The sequence below is a fragment of the Tursiops truncatus genome, chromosome 8, assembly GCF_011762595.2.
Source record: "Tursiops truncatus isolate mTurTru1 chromosome 8, mTurTru1.mat.Y, whole genome shotgun sequence".
Classification (NCBI taxonomy): Eukaryota; Metazoa; Chordata; class Mammalia; order Artiodactyla; family Delphinidae; genus Tursiops; species Tursiops truncatus.
The window spans coordinates 62,702,211-62,726,288 of record NC_047041.1 but is presented as its reverse complement, the minus strand read 5'-3'; the positions used below and the strand labels follow the sequence as shown (position 1 = coordinate 62,726,288).

Below are 24,078 nucleotides of genomic sequence, written 5' to 3'. Positions count from 1 at the left end.
CCTACACTCATACAGCTATAGTCATCATGGTGTAATCTCTATGACACTCATTACTTCATTTCTTTTTGTTCTGTTCCATGGCTATTTATTATATTTATTATTATACCATTATTCCAATGGGTTCAAAACCTAGGGGACCATATGGGAGAAAAGGAACATAAACCCATCCTTATTCTTGGAAAAACAATCGTACTTTAATTTTTTTAACAAAATGTATATTATTATAGATTATCTTCTAGAACACAAGAAATTTTGACAATCTGAAATATCAACATTTAAGGAAGAGATTGAGGAAGCTTAAAAGAGGAACAGTCTTAAACCTAAGTTTGACATCATGAAAGTCTGCTTTCTAATTGTAACGATTTAGCAGCTGTTGTGATATCTAACAATGCACACTTACACTGCTTTGGCTAGAAAACAGCATAGCATTCAAGAGTGAAGGAATTTGGGGGAATTCCCTGGTGGTCCAGTGGTTAGGCACTTTTACTACCAGGGACCTGGGTTCAATCCCTGGTCAGGAAACTAAGATCCCACAAGCCATGTGGCGTGGCCAAAAATAAAAAAACTAAAAAATAGAAGAGTGAAGGAATTGTTATTTTCTTACTATCACATGACTGATATCTGAAAAGACAAATTAGAACTCCAGGGAATTATCTGAGTAGACAGTGAATGATCTGTTCTTTTCCTTATTCTCCAACCATTTTTTTCCTACCTAAATGTTTTTCAACACTTCAATACTAGTTGTTAAGAATGGGTAAAGATGTTTTAATTTTCAAATTTACTCCATTTAGAAGGTACTCAATGAAATAGGACAACATATGTTTCTTTTTGTTTGTTTGTTTTAGAAAAACCTACTTCATTTTACCTGTTTAACTATGCTGATTTATTTAACTGAAATCATAGAATCTAATTCTCTAAAATATTTTTTCCAAGAGTTTATCCTTATTGAAATGAATGTTTTTGTCTCCAACAACACTACTGAATAGCACATGAATCAACTAAGAGTTATCTGGGAGTGCTTCACCGCTCTTATGATTAAGACCAACATCTTAATACACCCAAATAGTCTAGGCTGCCCCTGACTTGCTGTGCAGTCTCATTTCATACCACCTTCCCAAGCAGAAGTGCCATGCTGGCCAGGCTTCTTTCAGTCTCTCCGATTTACTGTGCTCTCTCCCACCTCAGGGCTTTTCGCTTGTGCCAATCCCTCTATTTGGATGTTCTCTTGCCTTTGCTCCCTGTTTACCACCCCCCCAACCCCCCACATCCCTGACTCTACACCAAGTTAACCCTTATTCACCCTGTAGATCTCTCCAAAAACCACTTCCTCAGGGGAGCCTTCTCTGACCTACGAGACTAGACTAACTTCCCCTCTTATATCCCAGAGCATTAAGCGCCTTTCTTTGATAGCAATTATCACAGCTGTAAATGATATGTTTGTGTGACTATTTGAAAAACTTTATGATTTGAGAAAATGCTTTAAGTCATAAATTACGTTCATAACTGTTGATTTTCAAACACAGACATAGACATACTGGAAAAAACCCTTACCTGGGGGAGGCTCAAAGAAGGCTTCCTGCTCCTCCTCGATGGGCTCAGTGTCATTGTGAGCTGTCCGTTTGTGCATGGCCAGCGTGGAGATCTGCTTGTATGTCTTCCCACAGTGGTTACAGTTGTACGGTTTGGAGTGAGTGTGAACAACATGATGTTTGTACAAACTGGAATATTCTGTGAACCTTTTGTCACACCCAGGGACTGTACAAACATATGGCTTTTCCCCTAAGAACAGCACACACATACAAAAAAATCAACTTTTACCTATGAAGGCATAATCATTCCATACCTTCTGGTGGGGGGAGGGGGAGGGGGTGGGGGAGGAGGCAGAGAGAGGGAACCTCTAGTGGCAAAAATAAATAGCTGTCAAATCCCTTTCTATCCTGCTAGGAGGCAGTGAACAAGAAAAGACTCCTTAACTATGGTTTCAACTTGGATCAAAAGGTGGTCTGCACCCTGAGTCTCATCCCATGCCTGAATACTACTTTCCCCTTAATTACAAGGGATGTGAAAAATAAGGATGGAGATGTTTATTGCCCAGTGAACTCTAAGATTTGGTGAAACTGTTATTGTTACCTGTAACTAGATAATCTAGATATCATTAGTGATACTTTACTAATAATGGCAATAATAAATGCAATTATTAGTATAACTAATGTAGCTTACCCTAAGGGTTTTAAAAAATATATTTATTTATTTATTTTCTAAAAATTTTTATTTATTTATTTGGTTGCGCCAAGTCTTAGTTGTGGAAGGCGGGTTCCTTAGTTGGGGCTCCAAGGCTCCTTAGTTGCAGCAGGTGGGCTCCTTAGTTGTGTGGCATGAGAACTTTTAGCTGCAGCATGCATGTGGGACCTAGTTCCCTGACCAGGGATTGAACCCAGGCCCCCTGCATTGGGAGCGCAGTCTTATCCACTGCACTGCCAGGGAAGTCCCCAAATATATATATATTTATTTATTTACACTGGGTCTTAGTTGTGGCACATGGGCTCCTTAGTTGCGGCAGAAGGGCTCCTTAGTTGCGGCAGAAGGGCTCCTTAGCTGTGGCATGTGAACTCTTAGTTGTGGCATGCATGTGGGATCTAGTTCCCTGACCAGGGATTGAAACCAGGCCCCCTGCACTGGGAGCGCAGGGTCTTAACCACTGTGCCACCAGGGAAATCCCACCCTAAGGGTTTTATAAGGATAATAAACAAAGATTTTCTAAAAAGTCTATGAGACATAGTTTGGACACTTCAGTAAATCTAAAAGGACACACATTTTATATTAACTTCAGTTGACTTCTTGCATCCAATCAAAAGCTATTAAATATTCACTAAAAACAACTCAATACAAAGTAATTCTTTTTCCATGAAACAGTCTGAGAACAATGTAGGCAGTACATATATTTTTAGAACTTTTCATTATAGAAAATTTCAAACATACACAAAAGTATAGAGAAACAGTGCAATAAACCCCCATGTACCAATCATCTAGCTTCAACTATCAATTTATGGCCAATATAGTTTCATTTATTCACCACACATTTCTGCCCCCTCTTCCCACCCTGGATTATTCTGAAACAGCTCCAGATAGCATTCTATCTCATCTATAAATTTCAGATTGTATAAAAGATGGATGTTTTTAAATAACAAAATTAACAATAATTATTTAATATCATAAAATATCTAGACACTGTTAATATGTAGCGGGGGGAATCTAACACTGAGAGCAAACTGGAACAAATTAACCTAACTGTAGTTTTTTTTCTTTTATAAATTTATTTATTTTTGGCTGCACTGGGTCTTCATTGCGTGCTTGGGCTTTCTCTAGCTGCAGTGAGTGGGGGCTACTCTTCGTTGTGGTGTGTGGGCTTCTCATTGCGGTGGCTTCTCTTGCTGCGCAGCACGGGCTCTAGATCCCAGGCTCAGTAGTTGTGGCGCACGGGGTTAGTTGCTCCGTGGCATGTGGCATCTTCCAGGACCAGGGTTCAAACCTGTGTCCCCTGCATTGGCAGGCAGATTCTTAACCACTGCGCCACCAGCGAAGTCCCCCCAACCTTAGTTTAAATGAATACTTGTAACCACTTAGAAGGGGTATGGGAGCCAGGGCCAGGGTGGGGGGTAGCAGGGGGAGAATAAACTAATTAAAGTAATTCATACACACAGTATTTGACTAATGCTCTCAGTCTTGGACCGGGCTGGAGTGGGGAAAACTGCAAACAAATCTTCAGCTCTTCTTGGTAGGCTTGTTTATTGTAGTGCTATGGGCAAAACAACTCTGAAACTATTTTAGGTGTAATAAAGGATTAAGCAATGAATAAATGTGTCAATGTTGTTGGAAGCTAGAGCACTTACTATGGAAGAAGGGACATACAAATACGGAATGAGGGAAGAAAAGAGCTCTGTAAGATGAGCTGGAATTGGATGTACTAGTATGAACTCATATACTCTCTAAAATGTGTTTATGTGTGTATACATATGCATATCCCAGTTTGTTCTCATTTTACACCTTTCTTGGGTTAACTCCATCTTTTTCCATGGTTCTGAACCAGTAAAACCAACCACAAATATAAAATCACTAATGTAATCTGTAATATACGTCTTAGACATTAGTAATTGAAATTGCTTCTGTCCTTTGCCCAGCCTGCATTCTCAAAGCAGGGCAGGTTAAAGTTCTTATCTTGGGGAATGGTTGTGGGGGAGATATGACAAGGGCAAGGCCAGGCAGGGAAATGTCAGGCAATTCCAACTCAGAGAACCAGCCCTATTCATATTTAGGCTGGAGCAGAAACTGCCACTAGGTGGCACCAAACCACAGTCAAGATGGAAATGAATTTGTATTTTTGGTGGGAGGGGGGTTGTTTTGTGATTTTGTCTTGAAATTATACTTTTTTAAATTGAAGTATAATTGACTTACAATATTAGTTTCAGGTGTATAGAATACTGATTCAATATTTTTATACATTACAAAATGATCACCACAATAAGTCTAATTACCATTTATCAACGTACCAAGTTATTACAATATTATTGATTATATTCCCTATGCTGTATATCCCATGACTCATTTATTTTATACCTGGAAGCTTGTACCTCTTAATCTCCCACGCCTATTTCACTCATCCCCCAACCCCCTCCCCTCTGGCAACTACCAGGTTTGTTTTCTCTATCCATGTGTCTGTTTTTGTTTTACGTTTGTCTGTTTTATTTTTAAGCTCCACATAAGTGAAATTATATGGTATTTGTCTTTCTCTGTCTGACTTATTTCACTTAGCTTAATACCCTCTAGGTATCCATGTTGTCACAAATTGCAAGATTTCATTCTTTTTTATGGCTAATATTCCATTGTATGTGTATCACATCTTTTTTTTTTAATATTTATTTATTTGGCTGCACTGGGTCTTAGTTGTGGCATGCGGGATCTTTTAGTTGCAGCATGTGGGATCTTTAGTTGCAGCATGCACGATCTTTTAGTTGTGGCATGCAGGATCTTTAATTGCGGCATGCAAACTCTTAGTTGAGGCATGTGGGATCTAGTTCCCTGACCAGGGATTGAACCCGGGCCCCCTGCATTGGGAACATGGAGTCTTAGCCACTGGACCACCAGGGAACTCCCTATGTGTATCACATCTTTATCCATTCATCTATCAATGGATACTTAGGTTGCTTCCATATCTTGGCTACTGTAAATAATGCTGCAATGAACACAGGGGTGTATATATCTTTTTGAATTAGTGTTTTTGTTTTCTTCATTAAAATACCCAGAAGTGTAATTGCTGGATTGTATGGTAGTTCTATTTTTAATTTTTTGAGGAACCTCCATACTGTTTTCCATAGTGGCTGTACCAATTTACATTCCCACCAACAGTGCAATAGGATTTTCTCTTCTCCACATCCTTCCTCATGACTAACTTGGTCACCAGGTCCTTTGCTGTTACCTCTTCAATGTCTTTCATTTTTATCCTTCTCCATCTCACTCACTTCAAATATTCGAACGGCCCTTAATCAGTCTCCTTGCTTATGGTCTCATCTCCCTTTAACTTCTTTCTATGGTATTGACAGAGTGATTTTTTTCCTAAAAAAACAAATTTTCTTTAAATCCTCTTAAGGCTTCCCCTCTGTCCATAGCAGTATTCAAAACTTGTGAATGTACCAGTTTCAAAGGAAAGGGATTGTTGTAAATGCCTGAAAACATTTCCAGAGATATCCAGGGGTCTGCAGAATGCAGACTAACTTACGCAACCAAAGTTCCATTCTTCAAAAATGTCTTTTCATTTTGAATTATCACAAGTTTACTCTTAATATCAGTAATAAAAACAATACATTAAAAATCTCGCTCTCATTCACCTTTCCACTCACATCAAAAATACAACCATCTGGGCTTCCCTGGTGGTGCAGTGGTTGACAGTCCGCCTGCCGATGCAGGGGACACGGGTTCGTGCCCTGGTCTGGGAAGATCCCACATGCTGCGTAGCGGCTAGGCCCGTGAGCCATGGCCACTGAGCCTGCGTGTCCGGAGCCTGTGCTCCGCAACGGGAGAGGCCACAAGAGTGAGAGGCCCGCATACCGCAAAAAAAAAAAACAAAAAAAACAAAAAAAAAACAACCATCTGAAACTAACACAATATTATAAATCAACCATACTTCAAATAAAAAAAAATACAACCACAAAGTGGAGAATCAAAATTAAAACGTTTTAAGAGGAGGGTGGGACAAACTGGGAGAATAGGATTGATATATATACACTACCATGCGTAAAACAGATAGCTAGCAGGAACATGCTATAAAGGACAGGAAGCTCAGCTCGGTGCTCTGTGGCGACCTAGATGGGTGGGATGGGGGAGGGTGGGAGGGAGGTCCAAGAGGGAGGGGATATAGGTATACATATAGCTGATTCACTTCATTGTACAGCAGAAACTAACACAACATTGTAAAACAATTATACTCCAATTAAAAAAAAAATTTTTAAGTTTTGGGTAATTCCCCAGCAGTCCAGTGGTTAGGACTCAGTGCTTTCACTGCAGGGGGCCGGGTATGATCCCTGGTTGGGGAACTAGGAATCCTGCAAACCATGAAGCGTGGCCAAAAAAAAAAAAACTAAAAACTTTTGAGCTGCAAATGACACCATCAAGAAATTGAAAAAAAAACGAAAACAAAAAACCCACAATAACAGGAAAAAATGTCTGTAAATCACATACCTAACAAGGGACTTGTATGCAGAATATAATAAAGAATTCTTATAACCCAACCAAAAAAAAGGCAACCCAATTTAAAAAATGGGCTAAGAATCTGAACAGACATTTCCCCCCAAAACACATACAAATGGCCAATAAGCACATAAAAAGATGCTCAACGTCATTAGCAAACTAGGAAAATACAAATCAAAAGCACAATGAGGTAGATACCACTTCACACACACTATGATGGCTAAAATCAAAAAGAGAGATAACAACAACTGTTTGCTAGGATGTGGAGAAATTGGAACCCTCATACATTGCTGGTGAGAACGTAAAATGTTGCAGCCACTTTGGAAAACAATTTGGCAGTTCCTCAAAATGTTAAACAAAGTTATCATAAGATCCAACAATTCCACTTCTAGGTGTATACCCAAGAGGAATAAAAACATATATCCAAAAAAAAGAAAAAAATGGAATTCCCTGGTGGTCCAGTGGTTAGGACTCTGCATTCTCACTGCCAAGGGCCTAGGTTCAATCCCTGGCAAGGGAACTAAGATCCCAAGAACTGTGTGGTACAGCCAAAATAAAAACACCACACATCCAGACAAAAAATTGTACATGAATACTCCAGCAGCATTATTCATAATAGCCAAAAAGTGAAAATAACTGGTAAATTGATAAATAAAATTTGATGCATTCATATAAAGGAATACTAGTCAGTAATTAAAAAGGAAAGAACTATTGATATGACATGGCTGAACCTCAGTACTATTATGCTAAGGGAAAGAAACCAGACAATAAACACCATATACTGTACATCTATATGAAATATTCAGAATGGGAAAATCCATAATTGCTTATGGCTGGGGGGTAGGGTGGGAGAAGACTGCTAACAAGTATGGAGTTTCTTTCAGGTGAGATGAAAATGTTCTAAAATTGGATTTTGGTGATGGTTGTACAACCCTGTGAATATAATAAAAAACAATGAATCATATACTTTAAATGGATGAATTGTACAGTTCGTGAATTATATCTCAATAAAGCTGTTAAAAATATATATCCATAGACACTCTGCAATAATCATGTCTACTATGCCTCCCTAAATCAACTGTCCTGGAAAATATCTTGTCTGTCTCTGTATTTCTGGTGCCTGGCAGGGGAACAAAGAGCAGATGGTCAATAACTGTTGAATAAATAAATGTAAAAATGCTAAGGTGGGGCTTCCCTGGTGGCGCAGTGGTTGAGAGTCCGCCTGCCGATGCAGGGGACACGGGTTCGTGCCCCGGTCCGGGAAGATCCCACATGCCGCGGAGCGGCTGGGCCCGTGAGGCATGGCCGCTGAGCCTGCGTGTCCGGAGCCTGTGCTCCGCAACAGGAGAGGCCACAACAGTGAGAGGCCCGCATACCGCAAAAAAAAAAAAAAAAAATGCTAAGGTGAAGTTTTTTCAAGTTGCATAATCCATTTCTACCATGCCAAGTGGCAGGAAGGAGGGAAGAGATTACTTGTAAATGGTTTATAGGAGAGGCAGGAATTCAATTGAGCCTTGAAAGACAGAAGACCAAGAACTAGAGACCGTTACCTGTGTGTATCCTCACATGGTTTTTATAATTGGTTGCACTGGCAAATGCCCTCCCACATCCTGGTTCTGTGCAGTAATAAGGTCTTTCTCCTGTGTGTGTCCTAATATGCACTTTTCTGATATTCGATGTTGTGAAAGACCGACCACAGCCTTCAAAGTGACATTTAAAGGGCCTTTCTCCTGAAAACACGAAGGGAAATACATTAAATGGTGCAAAAATACACAGAAAATTGAAATGTCTTATCCTTCAATTCTGCTTAGGATCATTCATGCTCAGACTCTAGCCTTTTTGTATTGAACTTCCCTTTGAGTTTTTTTCTCTTTTTTTCTGTCAACAGCATCATCTACTCCAAACTTAAATTTACATAGGAAAATCTGAATAGTATTCAAAACTCATCACTGATTACATGACTTTCCAAAATGGAATTACCCAGAAAGGCATATTAAAAAATGAGCTGAGAAAAGAAGACAAAGAAATACATATCATAAAGAAATACAAAAGAAAAATAGAATTTGGAATAAGGATTAAGTTAGAACAACCCTAGAATCCCCTAAAAGCTTACCTCCTACTTTATTCTATAATACTTGAAGAAAAAGAATTTTTGGTCCTTTTAAAATCTAGTGTCTAACGCATAATATGAATCAAAAATCCTTGCTGAATATATTACTATTCTCAGGAGCTTGGAGACGCTTGCCTCTGATATAACAGATAAAACTAAGAGCACGAATGAAATAGAAGCAGGGACCTACAGCTTTGTTCCTGAACACTGTAAAGTAAAGCCGATTTGGGATCATATTTGAACTAAAAGTTAAACTTTAATGACTGGAAGAATCCTCCATGAAAATCTGCTAAACTATCTCAGAATACTTAGAAGTATTTGGGGACAAAGCGATAACACTATGTTTAAAACATCTGCAGTAAAATCTCAAACTAAAGGACCTTATGCTATACTACTTAGTCAACAGCTTATAATAGCATCTCTTATCAACAGTTTCTGAAACTCTTCCAGCTCTGATCCAAAGCAAATAATTACCTTTATATTACCAATCTGCAAATAATCAAGTACAAGGAGGGGAGGGGAGGGGAGGGAAGATAAGAACAAAGTACCCTTTAGGAAAAGCAGAGAAGGAATTTAAGGACAGGGGAGATGATCACAAGGAAGTAACAAGCCTTTCTTTCTGTGGGGCTGTGAGGGGTTCAGACACTTTTTTTAGAAGCAGCTTAATGCAGAAGAAGCAGTACTAAACTGAGAAGGAATTGGGTGCCTTAGGTTCTGGTCTCTGTTGCGCTACTAAGTAGATGTATAATCCTAGGTAAATAAGACTGTTGCTCAGATAATTCCTGAAAACTGAGAGGGTTGGTGGTCTAGGGCCATCGTTAATCTCTTGGAACATGAACCCCTTTGAGAATCTAACAGCGTTACAGGCCCTCCTCCTGGAAAGAAGCATACATGCACGAATGGCAAATTGCATGGAGTTTTGGGAGTTTAAGAGAAGCCCTTGACGTTGACTCCCTGAAACGCTTCCAGAAACTACTTCCCCAAGTTCCTTCCTGCAGATTAAGAACTCCTTGCCTAGATATGACATTTCTTCACACCAGTACCTGTATGAGTTCTGATATGTTTTTGTAGATCTCCTGAAGTTTTGAAAGATTTAGTACAATTATCTTCTGAACACCGATATGGCTTTTCTCCTGTATGAGTTCTGACATGACTTTTTAATCCATAACCTTTAAGAAAAATTTAAAAGAAATGTAATTACACAAGACCCCTCTAAGCATGCCCACTGAGATTAAGTTATTGAAAAATATAGTAAACACCAAGGATATAATACTAGGCAAACACAACAGAATAACTATTAAAAAGGTACAAGAGTATGACAACTCAGGACTGTCCTGCTGAAAATTCAATAGTTTCATCTCTGTCTAGAAGAGATTGTGTGCTTCTTTTTTAAAGTGCCCCAATCTTATTAGATGTTTACAACTCATACCCCAAAATCTTGAAGTAGAATCAAGACATGATACCCGGAGAAAACCATAATTCAAAAAGATACATGCACTGCAATGTTCACTGCAGCACTATTTACAATAGCCAGGATATGGAAGCAACCTAAACGTCCATCAACAGAGGAATGGATAAAGAAGATATGTACATATATACAATGGAATATTACTCAGCCATAAAAAAGAACAAAATCATGCCATCTGCAGGAACATGGATGGACCTAGAGATTGCCATACTGAGTGAAGTAAGTCAGACACAGAAACACAAATATCATATGATATTGCTTATATGTGGAATCTAAAAAAAAGGGTACAAATGAACTTATTTACAAAACAGAAGTAGAGTCACGATGTAGAAAACAAACTTACAGTTACCAGGGGATAAGTGGGGGGTGGGAGGGATAAATTGGGAGACTCAGAATGACATATACACACTACTATATATAAAATAACTAATAAGAACCTGTTGCATAGCATAGGGAACTCTACTCAATACTCTGTAATGGCCTATATGGGAAAAGAATCCAAAAAAAAAAAAAGGGGAGAGTGGATATATGAATATGTATAACTGATTCATTTGCTGTACACCTGAAACTATCACAACACTGTAAATCAACTATACTCCAATAAAATTTTTTTTAAATAAATAAATGAATAAATGGATGAATACAGGAAAAAAACTTACAGAATGTTACAATTAATATTTGTACAGTAAACTGTATGTAAATTTTACCTCAAAAAAGAAATGTAAACAAATATTGATATGCATGCTGAACTGTTTATGGTGGTATACTCTAACATTTTTCATTTATATAAATGTTTGTAAATTTTCATAATAAAAAAGAAAAAATCCTGAGAAACAAAACCAAAAAGAATTGTGACACGGAAAGAGGAATAGGGTGAAGTCAGGAGGCCTGGCAACAGTTCTGGCCCTCTTGGATGTGTACCTGGGAGGGACCCGTCCCACTGCTAAGCCCCTGTTTCCCATGGTTCCCCCTAAGGTCTGTCCTAATGTTAAACTCTGTGTCAGCTTTAATGCTCGACTTTTGTTTTTCCTGCTAAAAGAAAGCAGAGTGTGGAGTGAAATAACAAACACAGTAGGCAGAAACAGGTCTGAGGAGCAAAATGAGAACACAGAGAGAGAACAGAGCAAGCAGGACAAAACGCAGTAAGGGAGAGATTGGAAAACTAGTCACTGTGTGCCCACTAATTCAGACCAAGGCAAGGGGTCAGTTCCTGCCTCTGACCCGTCTCTGCTTGACCCCCAAGTGGAACCAAGAAACAAAGAAAATTCATGTTTTTACCTGTTGCAAATGCTTTCCCACAGCCTGCATGCTCACACTGATAAGGCCGGTCTCCTGTGTGTGATCGCTCATGCACCTGTTATTAAAACACGGGCATGAGTTTATTTCCTTGAGGCACTCCACAGGTGGATGGTCTCCACAGAGACATTTTTATTTCCCCACTGCTGAATTATGTTGTTGCTTGTATGTTATTTTTGAAAAACAAAAGATAACTTCTTTTCTCAAAAACTACAGGTCAATAATTCTCAATATAGACCAAATGTTGTACATTAAGAAGTACTCATTTTAAATAAGGAACAGGGGACTTCCCTGGTGGCACAGTGGTTAAGAATCCGCCTGCCAATGCAGGGGACACGGCTTCCATCTCTGGTCCGGGAAGATCCCACACGACACAAAGCAACTAAGCCCGTGCGCCACAACTACTGAGCCTGCACTCTAGAGCCCGTGAGCCACAACTACTGAAGCCTGCGTGCCACAACTGCTGAGCCCGCGTGCTGCAACTACCGAAGCCCACGTGCCTAGAGCCCATGCTCCATAACAAGAGAAGCCACCACAATGAGAAGCCACTCGCCGCAACTAGAGAAAGCCCGTGTGCAGCAACGGAGACCCAACGCAGCCAAAAATAAAAAAATATATATATATATATAAATTAAAAAATAAGAGGTTCAAGTTTTTCTAGAGTGGTCAAAGGTGTTTGAATGGAACATGTACCTGGTGAGACGCAGGAGTACAAGGAGACGCTACACAACATAAGGCTAAGAGTGTGGAGGCTGCTGGCAGAGGGGCCTCAATCTGAGGCAAGGCTTCACTGCTGACTAGTGGTGTGGCCATGGCACTTGCCTTCTCTCAGCCTCAAAGTCCTCTCTGTAAAGTGGGGACATAATAGTACCTACGATAGAGGGCTGCTGTGACAAATGAATACTCATGACAATGGCCAACATTTACTGAACCTTTAACCACATGCCAGGCCATTCTCTTCAGTACTTTACATGTACAGAATTAACTAACTTAATTCTCACAACCACTCATTGAGGGAGGTACTTTTATCATCCAATATTATAGATAAGGAAAATGAGGTACTTAAGAGGTCAAGTAACATGTAAACACTGATAAGTAGTGGAGATGGGCTCTAGGGATGTTATTCCAAATATGCTAAATGCACACTTCCTGACACATTGTGAGTTATTCAATAAATGTTAGCTATTATTTTTATGGGTCATGGTATGTTGTGTTTAGCTGCAATCAAAATACTTGGCCTATGTATTTGACAGACAGGACAAATTAACACCAACTTTCACTATATTTCAGCAAATCACTGTTAACGGAATGATTACACATATATCTCCCATGTAATTACATAGATTTCACATTTGAGAAAACTGTATTCAAATATGTAGAGTACCCCTATCATGTGTCACATAGTATGCTGGACCTGAGGGAGCCAGAGATGAAAAAAGCATAGTCCAAGCCCTCAAAGAGTTCAGTTTCTAAAATCTGCATAGGCTTTTGTGTTAGTGTATTTGTATCTTGATAGGTGGGGGAGAACAATGGTGTTTGAATACTGCAAACACATTATATTGGCATTTAATGCCCTATTCTCATAACTAGACACAGCCTTTCCTTCATATATACCTTAAGATGATGAGCTGTTGTATATAATTTTCCACATCCGTCATAGCCACATCGAAAGGCCTTCTCTCCACTCTGTTGAGACTTAGCAGTTACTCTCGTTGCATGTCCTTGTAAGACAATCTAGATGAAACAAAAAGTATGATTTAAATTATTTATACAGAAATAAAGTAGATGAAATTACAATTTTCAGGATAAAAAAGATAAAACTGTAATGTGGTTTTCCAGACTCAGGTCATCATTTTATGAAGATTCTATCATGCTGAGCCAGTTAGGTTAATTCTGTTCCATGGCTGAAGTCAGCAGCTCTGGAAGAAGTCAAAAGGAGATCCACAAGGGGGCATAGTCAGCGCTCACAGGTCGATTCCCACTCTAGAAAAGTCAAGCCAGGGAGCATCCATCAATGCATTATATGCAGGTGTTCCTTGACATACTCCAGGGAATTAAGAGAGAGAGAGAGAGAGAGAGAGAGAGAGAGAGAGAGAGAGAGAGAGAGAGTGTGTGTGTGTGTGTGTGTGTGTGTGTGTGTATATGTATATATATTTATAATGTATATATGTATTTTAGGACATATGTTCTAAACAATGTAAAAATCATTTTCAATTTCAAAAGCAAAGGAAAAGAGGGGGTTAGGTCATTTGAGTCGCCTGTGGGAGGCATTACAATCCATATGATCCTAGTCTATACTTACATAGTGTTAAGTAGAAGATCACTTCCCTGGAACTCAACACAAGACTTTAAACAACTGCACTGATGTTAGAGGTTTTTTTAAAGATTATGACCTATTTTAGAAATTGAGGTACCATGAAAATTGAAGAATAACTTTCTACTCTGTGGGAATGTGGTGATGGTGCTGCCACATCCTATCTGTGCAGATTGCCATACTTGGCTCAAAAATGACTCTGGGACTTCCCTGGTGGCGCAGTGGTTAAAAACCCGCCTGCCAATGCAGGGGACACAGGTTCGAGCCCTGGTCCAGGAAGATCCCACATGCCGTGGAGCAACTAAGCCTGTGCACCACAACTACTGAGCCTGAGCTCTAGAGCCGTGAGCCACAACTACTGAGCCCATGCACCCACAGCCCATGCTCCGCAATAAGAGAAGCCACCACAACGAGAAGCACGTGCACTGCGACCAAGGGTAGCACCCGCTCACCACAAGTAGAGAAAGCCTGCGCAGCAACGAAGACCCAATGCAGCCAAAAATAAATAAATAAAAATAAATTGTTTTTAAAAACTGCCAAGCCAAAGGACTTTGATCTCCAATGTAAATAAAATTAGTTTTTAATGAAGTCAAAACTAATGGAAACCATGAAAAAGGACCTTGGATTCTAACAGAACATGTAAAGCATCAACAATGCTGCATGATGCTAACACATTTACAAATTACATTCTCATGTGTTACCTAAAATATTAATCAAATGAAACTCTCATTTGGTTTTCATAACCCCACGAGATGGGTAAGGCAAAGATTATTGTTCTCATTTAGCTAATAAGTCTCAGATCCAGAGAAATTAAGTAATTTGCCCACAGTCACACAGATACTACATAGCAGAATGGAAGCTCGACTGAGATGTTTTTATTACAAATTACATGTTACTTTAATAGCACGCTGTTCTGCTTAACTAAGGGTGGTGTAGCTGAAGGGCAATGACAACAGTCATAGCCTCCCTGAAACACACATATCCCATCATCCTTATGGTTCTTACAACTGAACACATGGGCAACCTTAAACAGAGTACTTCAGATGAGTGTTTTCAAATTCGGTACAGCTGGGGCTTCCCTGGTGGCGCAGTGGTTGAGAGTCCACCTGCCGATGCAGGCGACACAGGTTTGTGCCCTGGTCCGGGAAGATCCCACATGCCGCGGAGCAGCTGGGCCCATGAGCCATGGCCGCTGAGCCTGCGTGTCCGGAGCCTGTGCTCCGCAACGGGAGAGGCCACAACAGTGAGAGGCCCGCGTACCACCAAAACAACAAAACAAAACAAAACAAATTCGGTACTGCTGACATTTTGAACAGAATAATCCTTTGTTGTAGTGGGGCTGTTCTATGCCTTGCAGGACATCTACCCAGAATACGTCCCCAATTGTGACAACCAAACTTGTCTTCAGACACTGCCAAATGTCCCCCAGGGGGCAAAACTGCCTTCCCACAAGCGCATTAAGTTTTAGATACTCTAGGTCTTTCTTGTTCTATGAAATCTGGTTTCAAGTAAGAGATCAGCTCAGCAGCACAACTAGTATGCTTATGTTATAGATGAAAGAAAAAGCTCTAAACTGTAAGCATCACAATGAAAAAAAATCTAAAGCTTTGAAACAAGACTGTAAAAAAAAATCTATCACATTAGGTATAGACCTCTTTACTTTAAAGTTCAGCCAGACACAGAGTTACAACTTCTTAAGCAACTCTGGCAGAAGTAGGATGAGTACTAAGAGACAAACCAAGATGTTACAGGTCCTGCTTATTTGCAGCGGTTCTTCTGGGATATTTTGACCTTTTAATACCACGTATTGGGTCCTCAACCTCAACTATGGTACTCAATTGTTTTGGAGGATAGAAGATTTAGAAACTTCTGGTCTAGCACTTAATGAAGAGAAATATGAGTCACAAATACAAGCCACATATATAATTTTTTTTTTGGCCGTGGTGGGTCTTCGTTGCTGCGCACGGGCTTTCTCTAGCTGTGGCGAGCAGCGGCTACTCTTCGTTGCAGTGCGCAGCCTTCTCATTGAGGTGGTTTCTCTTGTTGTGGCTCGCGAGCTCTAGGCACGCAGGCTTTAGTAGTTGTGGTGCACGGGCTTAGCTGCTCCGCGGCATGTGGGATCTTCCCAGGGATGGAACCTGTGTCCCCTGCACCGGCAGGCAGATTGTTAACCACTGCACCACCAGGGAAGTCCCCACATATATAATTTAAAATGTTCTAGTAACTACATTTTAAAAGGAAAAAGAAACAGGTGAAATTAATTTTAGTAATTATTTTATTTTACCTAGTATGTCCAAAATATTATCATTTAAACATGTAATCAACAGGAGACATTATTAATGAGATATTTTACATTCTTTTTTTTTTTTTTTTTTTTTTTTTTTTTTTTTTTTTTGCTGTATGCGGGCCTCTCACTGTTGTGGCCTCTCCGTTGCGGAGCATAGGCTCCGGACGCGCAGGCTCAGCGGCCATGCCTCACGGGCGCAGCCGCTCCACGGCATGTGGGATCTTCCCGTACCAGGGCACGAACCCGTGTCCCCTGCATTGGCAGGTGGACTCTCAACCACTGCGCCACCAGAGAAGCCCTACATTCTTATTTTCATTGTAAGTCTTTTAACTCTGGTATGTATTTTACACTCATGGCACATGCCAATTCTGACTAGTCACATTTCAAGTGCTCAGTAGCGACAACATTTTGGACAGCATAGATCTAGTCTGTAAGGAGAGGTACAAAGGGAAAAGGAGAAAAAGCTACAGTCAGAACAAAAATCCTATTCAACTTTCTTCATTTTCTTTGTCTATTGGCACAAACACCAAATGGTTATATATCTGCAGATAAAGAGTAAGCGTGCTTTTTACAACATTCTGTTTCAGCAGTTCTGAATTCCTAGTATGTTTCTGGGTTCAGAAATTAATTATTGATCGTAACAGAATTTTATGCTAATAGTATAATGTTATACGGACCAATGGTAAATTCACTCATTTTTTGTAAGACCTATTCTAGTTTATTACAAGTGTAGTTACAACTGTCTTTCTTTAAAAATATTCTATTATTTAAAAACTTAATTGTTAGTCACTAATAAGAGACAGAACCCTATTGGGCCACTCCAAGGCATTGACCTACATCTCTTGTATATATTTACACTGTGTTTGCATTTTAGTAGAGTTTGACTTTGATAGATTTGACATACTGCAGTATAAAAAATATTAAAGTCTCATTTTATGAATTCAAAGACTTGAAAATTTTGCCAAGAATCATGTAGTTTCAAAGCTGGTGGGCTTAATGATTTACAAACTGTGTTTATATTACTGCTACTTCATGGCATCACTTCAGTGATAAATAGAAATACTGGCTATCCAGTAATGTTTAAAAGCATCAAATTTTTACCAGTGATTTCTTTTATTATTATTTTATTTATTTATTTATTTATCTTTTGCAGTACACGGGCCTCTCACTGTTGTGGCCTCTCCCGTTGTGGAGCACAGGCTACGGACACGCAGGCTCAGTGGCCATGGCTTATGGGCCTAGCCGCTCCACGGCATGTGGGATCTTCCCGGACCGGGGCACGAACCCGCCTCCCCTGCATCAGCAGGAGGACTCTCAACCACTGTGCCACCAGGGAAGCCCTCTTTTATTATTTATTATTATTATAAATATAAAATCTTCTTGATAACCCCCAACAGTACTACTCAATGGCATTAAGTAGTGATGCTAATGCTCAAGTTAAAAAGTGTTGCCTGAAGCAATAACTTTAGGAGTTAAATATGATAAAACACTAGGAAGAGTGCAAAAAACTATGAGGGAGCAGTCAGCCAAATACTAGAGATAATTGCTGAGAAAAAAAGGAGCAGCATTAAAGCAGTAATATACTACAGTGATTATATAAGCTCCAAGAACATCCACCCACGCAAACACCAACCCCTCAAACAAACACAAAAACACATAATTCATAACAGAGTCTTGAAATTTGACTTGTAGATCTCCCAGAATGCATCTGTGACTACTCTGTACTTAACTACAAACCTTGGCGAGGCTCTGCAGCTCTAGGCTGTTATTTGGGTAAGGGATAGACAAGGACTGGACCCAAGGTGAGCATCTGAATCAAGGGCAGCCAACCAGTGGCCATCTGCAGCCCAGGAAGGAGTCTGGAAGAAGCAGTAAAAACAGCTTTGCCCAGAAGGAACAATGACAATTAGCTAGACTGGACCTTCTCTCCAGGAGTTGAAAAGGAAAGTATGGAGGGAATCAGTTGTAAACAGAAGAAACAAAAACATATAAAAAACAAAGTAGCAAGGGTTAGTCAGTCACAGTAAGGGTGAAGGCCCAGAAAAAGGATCCACAAGCTGCCGAGGGTGGGGCAGACAGAAGACCGCCTGGTCTCCAAAACTGTTTTGGACTCCAGAACACAAGCTTCATCTGGATTTCTGTGATATTTCTATTTCTTTAGTGCCACTTTTATCCATATAATGAATTCTGAGACCTGAGGAGGTAATCTGAGAAAGCTGCTGCCTAATGCATACACTGTTTTTCTGAATTGGTAAGATATTCCTAGGGAGGTAGTGAGTTCTTGCTTTCATCCCTAGAAGGGCTCAGAAATGCTAAGAGAAAGAGATTCTAATATAAAAAAGTAGCCTTACATACCTGCATTTTTTTCTCTTGCTCATTTTCTCCAATCATTCCTGAACCTGTTACGCTTTCACTTCCATCAATGGACACCTACAGGAATAAAATAAAGCTTAAAAAAATTTTCACATATTGATAACTGTTTAGGCTGGGAGATAAGTACATGGGTACATTATCATTTATTTCTGTGTGTGTTTGAAAATTTCCATTATAAAAAATGGGGGAAAAACCTTTTAAATTATATAAATGATATAATTTCAATGCAGGGAAAAAAACACAGCCCTTTTGATGTAAAACTTAATTGAGGGGCTTCTCCGGTGGCGCAGTGGTTGAGAGTCCACCTGCCAATTTGAGGGGCTTCTCCGGTGGCGCAGTGGTTGAGAGTCTGCCTGCCGATGCAGGGGACACGGGTTCATGCCCCGGTCCGGGAAGATCCCACATTCCGCGGAGCGGCTGGGCCCGTGAGCCATGGCCGCTGAGCCTACGCATCCGGAGCCCGTGCTCCGCAGCAGGAGAGGCCACAACAGTGAGAGGCCCGAGTACCGCAAAAAAAAAAAAAAAAAAAAAAAAAAAACCTTAATTGAGATTTTCCTTCACCTTTCCAAACTCTAGTTTCTACTTTATAATTCATAAGCAGTTCCATCTATACCTCATTGCTTCTTTTATGGCACTCATACTTGAGTATATCTTTGTGTGAATTACCTGCCACCCATTTCTCTTCTATAAGCTTTTACTCCATTCCTTTTTTTGTCTTCAAATGTTTCTTTCTACCCTTCACTTCTTTTAAGATAAATGCTGATCTTCTCCTTGATGCTGTCTGATTTTGACTCTGAATTCCTAGTTTCTTATTTTTTTTTTTTTGCTTTCTTTTCTTTTAGTGAAAGATAAAGAAGCTGTATCTGGGATGTTCTTCACATTGTAAAATGCTGTACCTTTGCTGCATACTGTTCCAAAGCACTGATGGTGTCGGGATCGATTGTGGCATCCCCAGTGTGTAGACCTGCCACTGTCCCATCAGCCTGAATTGCCAAGATGGTGTCAGACTGTGGGACTTGCACTGCATGGTGGATGTAAGCTGTGGTGCCGTCTTCCAGCTGAACTGCCTGTAATGCACTCTGGTCATAACTATCTGAGGGAGTAGAAGAGAACGGCATTAAATTAAAGGTAGTCTGATAAACAGTTACGTATTTAAAGGAAGAAGGGAATGAACTTTTATCGAATATTTACTATGAGCAGGGCCCATGTGCTTTACGTATGTTATTTCATTCAATCCTCACAATGATTCTGTGAGGCAGGTATATTTACACCTTATTGTATGAATGGGAAACTGAGGCTTGAGGAAGTAAAGTCACTTTCCTTAGGACCCAGGAAATAAAAAAAACTAACAATTAACAGTCAAAAATCAGTATGCAGGGCTTCCCTGGTGGCGCAGTGGTTAAGAATCCGCCTGCAAATGCAGGGGACATGGGTTTGAGCCCTGGTCCGAGAAGATCCTACATGCCACAGAGCAACTAAGCCTGTGCGCCACAACTACTAAGCCTGCGCTGTAGAGCCCGTGAGCCACAACTACTGAGGCCCGTGTGCCACAACTACTGAAGCCTGCGCGCCTAGAGCCCGTGCTCCGCAACAAGAGAAGACACCGCAATGAGAAGCCCGTGCACTGCAATGAAGAGTACTCCCGCTCTCCAAAACTAGAGAAAGCCCACATGCAGCAACGAAGACCCAATGCAGCAATCAATCAATCAATAAATTTATTTAAATAAAAAAGGAGTACTAAAAAAAAAAGAAATCAGTATGCAGAGAAACCAGGATCTGAACTCATGTCAGTATGACTCCATGGTTTTTTCCCCCTTCTAAATAACCATACTAAGAAACATACAGCATTGTGAAATAATAAATCTAGCCAATTACAGTGAACCTGTGATCAACTCCCACTGCTAAGGAAAAAAAATTTTCAGAGTTTACTTTTCTCAACTTTAAATAAATTTATTTACAAATTCAAATATTCTATATTTTAAAAAATTTCTTCCTTTGGTTTCACAACTAAATATAGTCTTTTAAAACATTTACAGTCATTCTATAATAAAGTATTTTATAAAGTAATAACAATAGCTAATATTTATTGAGCATTTACTATGTGACAAATATTGTTCCAAGTGCTCTACATGTTTGTACATTTTGTCTTCACAACTACCCTATGATGTGGATACTTATCATAATCCTCATTTCAGGTGATGAAATTGAAGCACAAAAAGGTTAAATAATTTGCTCGGGGGCACACAGCTAAAAGACAGCAGACCCAGATTTGAACCCAGATAGTCTGGCTACAGAGCTGTGCTCATTGCTCCTATGCATTCCACCTCAAACCCCTGGTCCTCCCTACACAAAGGTAATAAACATGAACATTTTGCCATATTTGCTTCAGATAGTTTTAAAATTTTTATTTAGTTTTAAAGACCAACACAAGGGGCAAAGGACCTTGCTAAAGACATTATATTTAAAAGGAAGAAAAAAATCAACAATTTAACTTTCAAGTGTTTAATTTCATATTTTAAAGGCAGCCTCTAGTTGAAGTCTTTCAGAGACCAGGGATTTGCTATTTCAACCTGTTACTGGACAACTCAAATTATTAGAAAGTTTCCCCTTAGACTGTGCCAAAATCTACCATCTTATATTTGAGAGAACAAGCATAATCCTTCTTTTACATGACAACAGCATTTCTGCAACTAAAGGCAGGTCTTATTTTTCCCACACCCTACCTCCCCCTTATTTTATTCAAATGTTCAAAGCTAATTTACCTTTGGAGGTATGGTGAATAAATGCTGTAGTTCCATCTTCTAACTGCACTGCTTGCCCATCCTCTAAACGCAAACTGTCCCCTGCTCAAGAACAATGTTTACATTTAGATCCCATATCTTCCAAGCATATTCTGATAACTCAACAACAACAGAGTCAATAAACCATTAAACACATCATACAAACCTACACTTCCTTTATGGATCCTTCAACATTTAAATAATTTCAGTAAAGCTGCTCTGAATAAGTGTTTAAAGGTAAAAAGATATTTGAATACCTGTTTTAGGAATATTTACCAGGGGATAGGAGAATTGAAAGAAGGAAAAAAAAGAAAATGAGAAGGCGTGTAGGATTTATCTCAAATAATAGAAATATTCACTTAGAACTGTTGCCCATTTATCTCCAGAGTAAAGTCTAGTAATTTCTTTTCCATTAACTTCGAGAGAAAATCTCAATTAAGTTAAAATGGTCTTTAGATCCTCTCTTTGACATCTACCTATCTCCCCTTTCAGAAGGAGACCTAGAGATCAGGACTAAGTTTAAGTAGTAAGAGGCAGTTGGAGGCAGCAAATACTGAAGTATGAGAATCAGAAGGGTAAGTAAATATCAAATACTTACTACTTTTAGGTATGGGTACATGTTGAACATAGGCAGCAGAACCATCCTCCAACTGAATGACCTGACCATCTATGAGTTTCCCATCTAGAACAAACAATTTAAGCCAATAAATTAGCACAAGCAAAAATTTTAAACTTTATACAATTTCAAAATGATATCAACTATAAAAACATACACTACTTAAGATCATGTTCATCTTGATTCTTCCCTCAATGTTCTGAGGCAATTCAATAACACATCCAGTGATCCTACAGAAAGCAGAAAATCCTCCCTCAGCCATCCTTTCTCCCCTCCGATTTTCAATTAGACAAGTTCAAGAGGAAGAGTGGCTCATCTGAGCAAGCTACATGAGTCAAACCTCTATATACCTTTCAGAGCCACTTAGGAATCGTGACCCTGACCCCAGCGAAGCTGAAACTGGGAAGATAGAAAGATGTATCAGTACACATGAGGCCAGCTGTCATTCTCATCCCTGGGGGCTACAAGTCCCTTGACTATGTATACATATGCTCAGTAGCTTTCCAAAAAAACAAGGAATTTGAGAACTAGGCTATTTCTTGGAGCAAAGTAAACACTGATTTAGAAACAATGTTATAAAAGCAAAACCAAATGTCTACTTTTACGCATATTTTGTAAAAACATTAAATAATAATTTAAAGGGAAAAAGTGAGAAAAGTCTTACTAAAAATAGGTCAGGGACACTACCCCCTCCCCTCTTCCTCACTAATTCTGATACCCCAGAGTATCTTCCAAATATCTCAAAACGTGTCCTCAAATTATCAAAACAAAATTTAAGTTAAACTGAAATTACTACCATATGTAGTACAGTGTCTGTAGGAGGGATTGGAAAGTGGTATAACTGCTAGGTGTTCCAACTCTGAGGTTATGAATTGCTGGTAATAACCAATGGGCTGTATATGAGGCACATACCTTTAGAATTGTGTTGTATATAAGCAGTAGAACCATCTGCAAGTGTTACTGCTTGCAGGCTTACACCTTCCATATTTTCTAAATTGTCACCATCTATTATAAAAAAAAAAAGTTATTTTCTTTAGGTAACTATCATATGTGTGTGCTGTTTAATTTTTTAAAAAATAAAAATTAGTCAAAAGGCAGATTGCTTAACTTAGACTCAAATGGGATTTCTTATAGCATTTACAAAAAATATTTCTACATTTTTCTACTATACCAGCATCCATATCAGGGTAAAAATGCTCATAAAAAGGCTTAGCTTTGTGTTGCCTTTAGCTAAAGGAGGAGGAACAAAGTAAACAGTATTGTAAGTTTTCATTTTCCCTTAAGATAAATATTTCCAAACCCACATGATCCCTTCAAATAAGATTGCTCACCTGCCACAGTTACTGCCTCTGTCAGGCACAAGGTAACATGCTGAGCCTCCATTCCTCCTCCAGGAAACTCTGTCATTCCCTGAGAATCTCGATTTATCTGGGCTAACAACATTTTCTACCTTGAAAAAAACGTAGGCATTGAGAACAAAGAACGATGTATATGAAATAAAATCTACAAACAATATTTATGAACCATAAAAAATTGCTACGGAAGTGAACAGTGTTTGAAATAAGCTGAAATTTCACTTAATATGCAGGGTAAAAGTATTTGCCCAAAGTCCAGAGCATGCTTTTAATAATTCATCAGTAAACTATTGAGCACACCCAAGTCTTGCCCATCAGTTCTGTACCATGTCTAAAATTCCCATAATTAGTGTTCTTTGGGTTTAACATGGTTGAAGATTCCCACTTAGAATCCATGAATGGATTGAGTTAATCCTGTTGACTCAATCTTCAGAAATCTATGCTGAACCTGGCCACTTCTCACAAGCTTCGCCATTACCTCCCTGATCCAAGCCACTACCATCTCTCACCCTGAGATGTTACTGCAATAGCATCCTAACTGGTCTCCTTGCTTCTACTGTGACTTCCCTCATCTCCTCTCAACACAACAGTCAGATTGTCCTTTTGAATGAAAAAGTTAGATCACATCTCTCTTCTGCTCAAAACCCTTTGATGATTTCTCATCAGAGTAAAGCCAAAAGTCCTTACACTAGCCTATGAGGCCAATGATCTTGTCCCCATTTCTACTACTCTCCGTCT

General features: G+C 39.4%; 1 protein-coding gene across 5 annotated transcripts in view; it reads right to left on the bottom strand.

Moving 5' to 3' along the window:
• Positions 1–24,078, bottom strand: part of ZNF143 (zinc finger protein 143) — a 54,783-nt gene that overhangs the window by 15,729 nt on the left and 14,976 nt on the right. For 2 of the 5 annotated variants that reach the window (XM_033862522.2, XM_033862516.2), the window contains exons 2-12: positions 23,317–23,431; positions 22,898–22,990; positions 21,968–22,051; positions 21,352–21,435; positions 19,486–19,682; positions 18,572–18,646; positions 13,230–13,349; positions 11,598–11,673; positions 9,895–10,020; positions 8,292–8,471; positions 1,552–1,779 (exon numbers count right to left, since the gene is read on the bottom strand). In XM_033862522.2, the coding sequence (XP_033718413.1) occupies positions 1,552–1,779; positions 8,292–8,471; positions 9,895–10,020; positions 11,598–11,673; positions 13,230–13,349; positions 18,572–18,646; positions 19,486–19,682; positions 21,352–21,435; positions 21,968–22,051; positions 22,898–22,990; positions 23,317–23,431 (1,378 nt within the window). Of the gene's footprint in view, positions 1–1,551; positions 1,780–8,291; positions 8,472–9,894; positions 10,021–11,597; positions 11,674–13,229; positions 13,350–18,571; positions 18,647–19,485; positions 19,683–21,351; positions 21,436–21,967; positions 22,052–22,897; positions 22,991–23,316; positions 23,436–24,078 lie in introns of all 5 variants that reach the window. The other 3 variants (XM_033862518.2, XM_033862517.2, XM_033862521.2) reach the window with 3 other exon arrangements.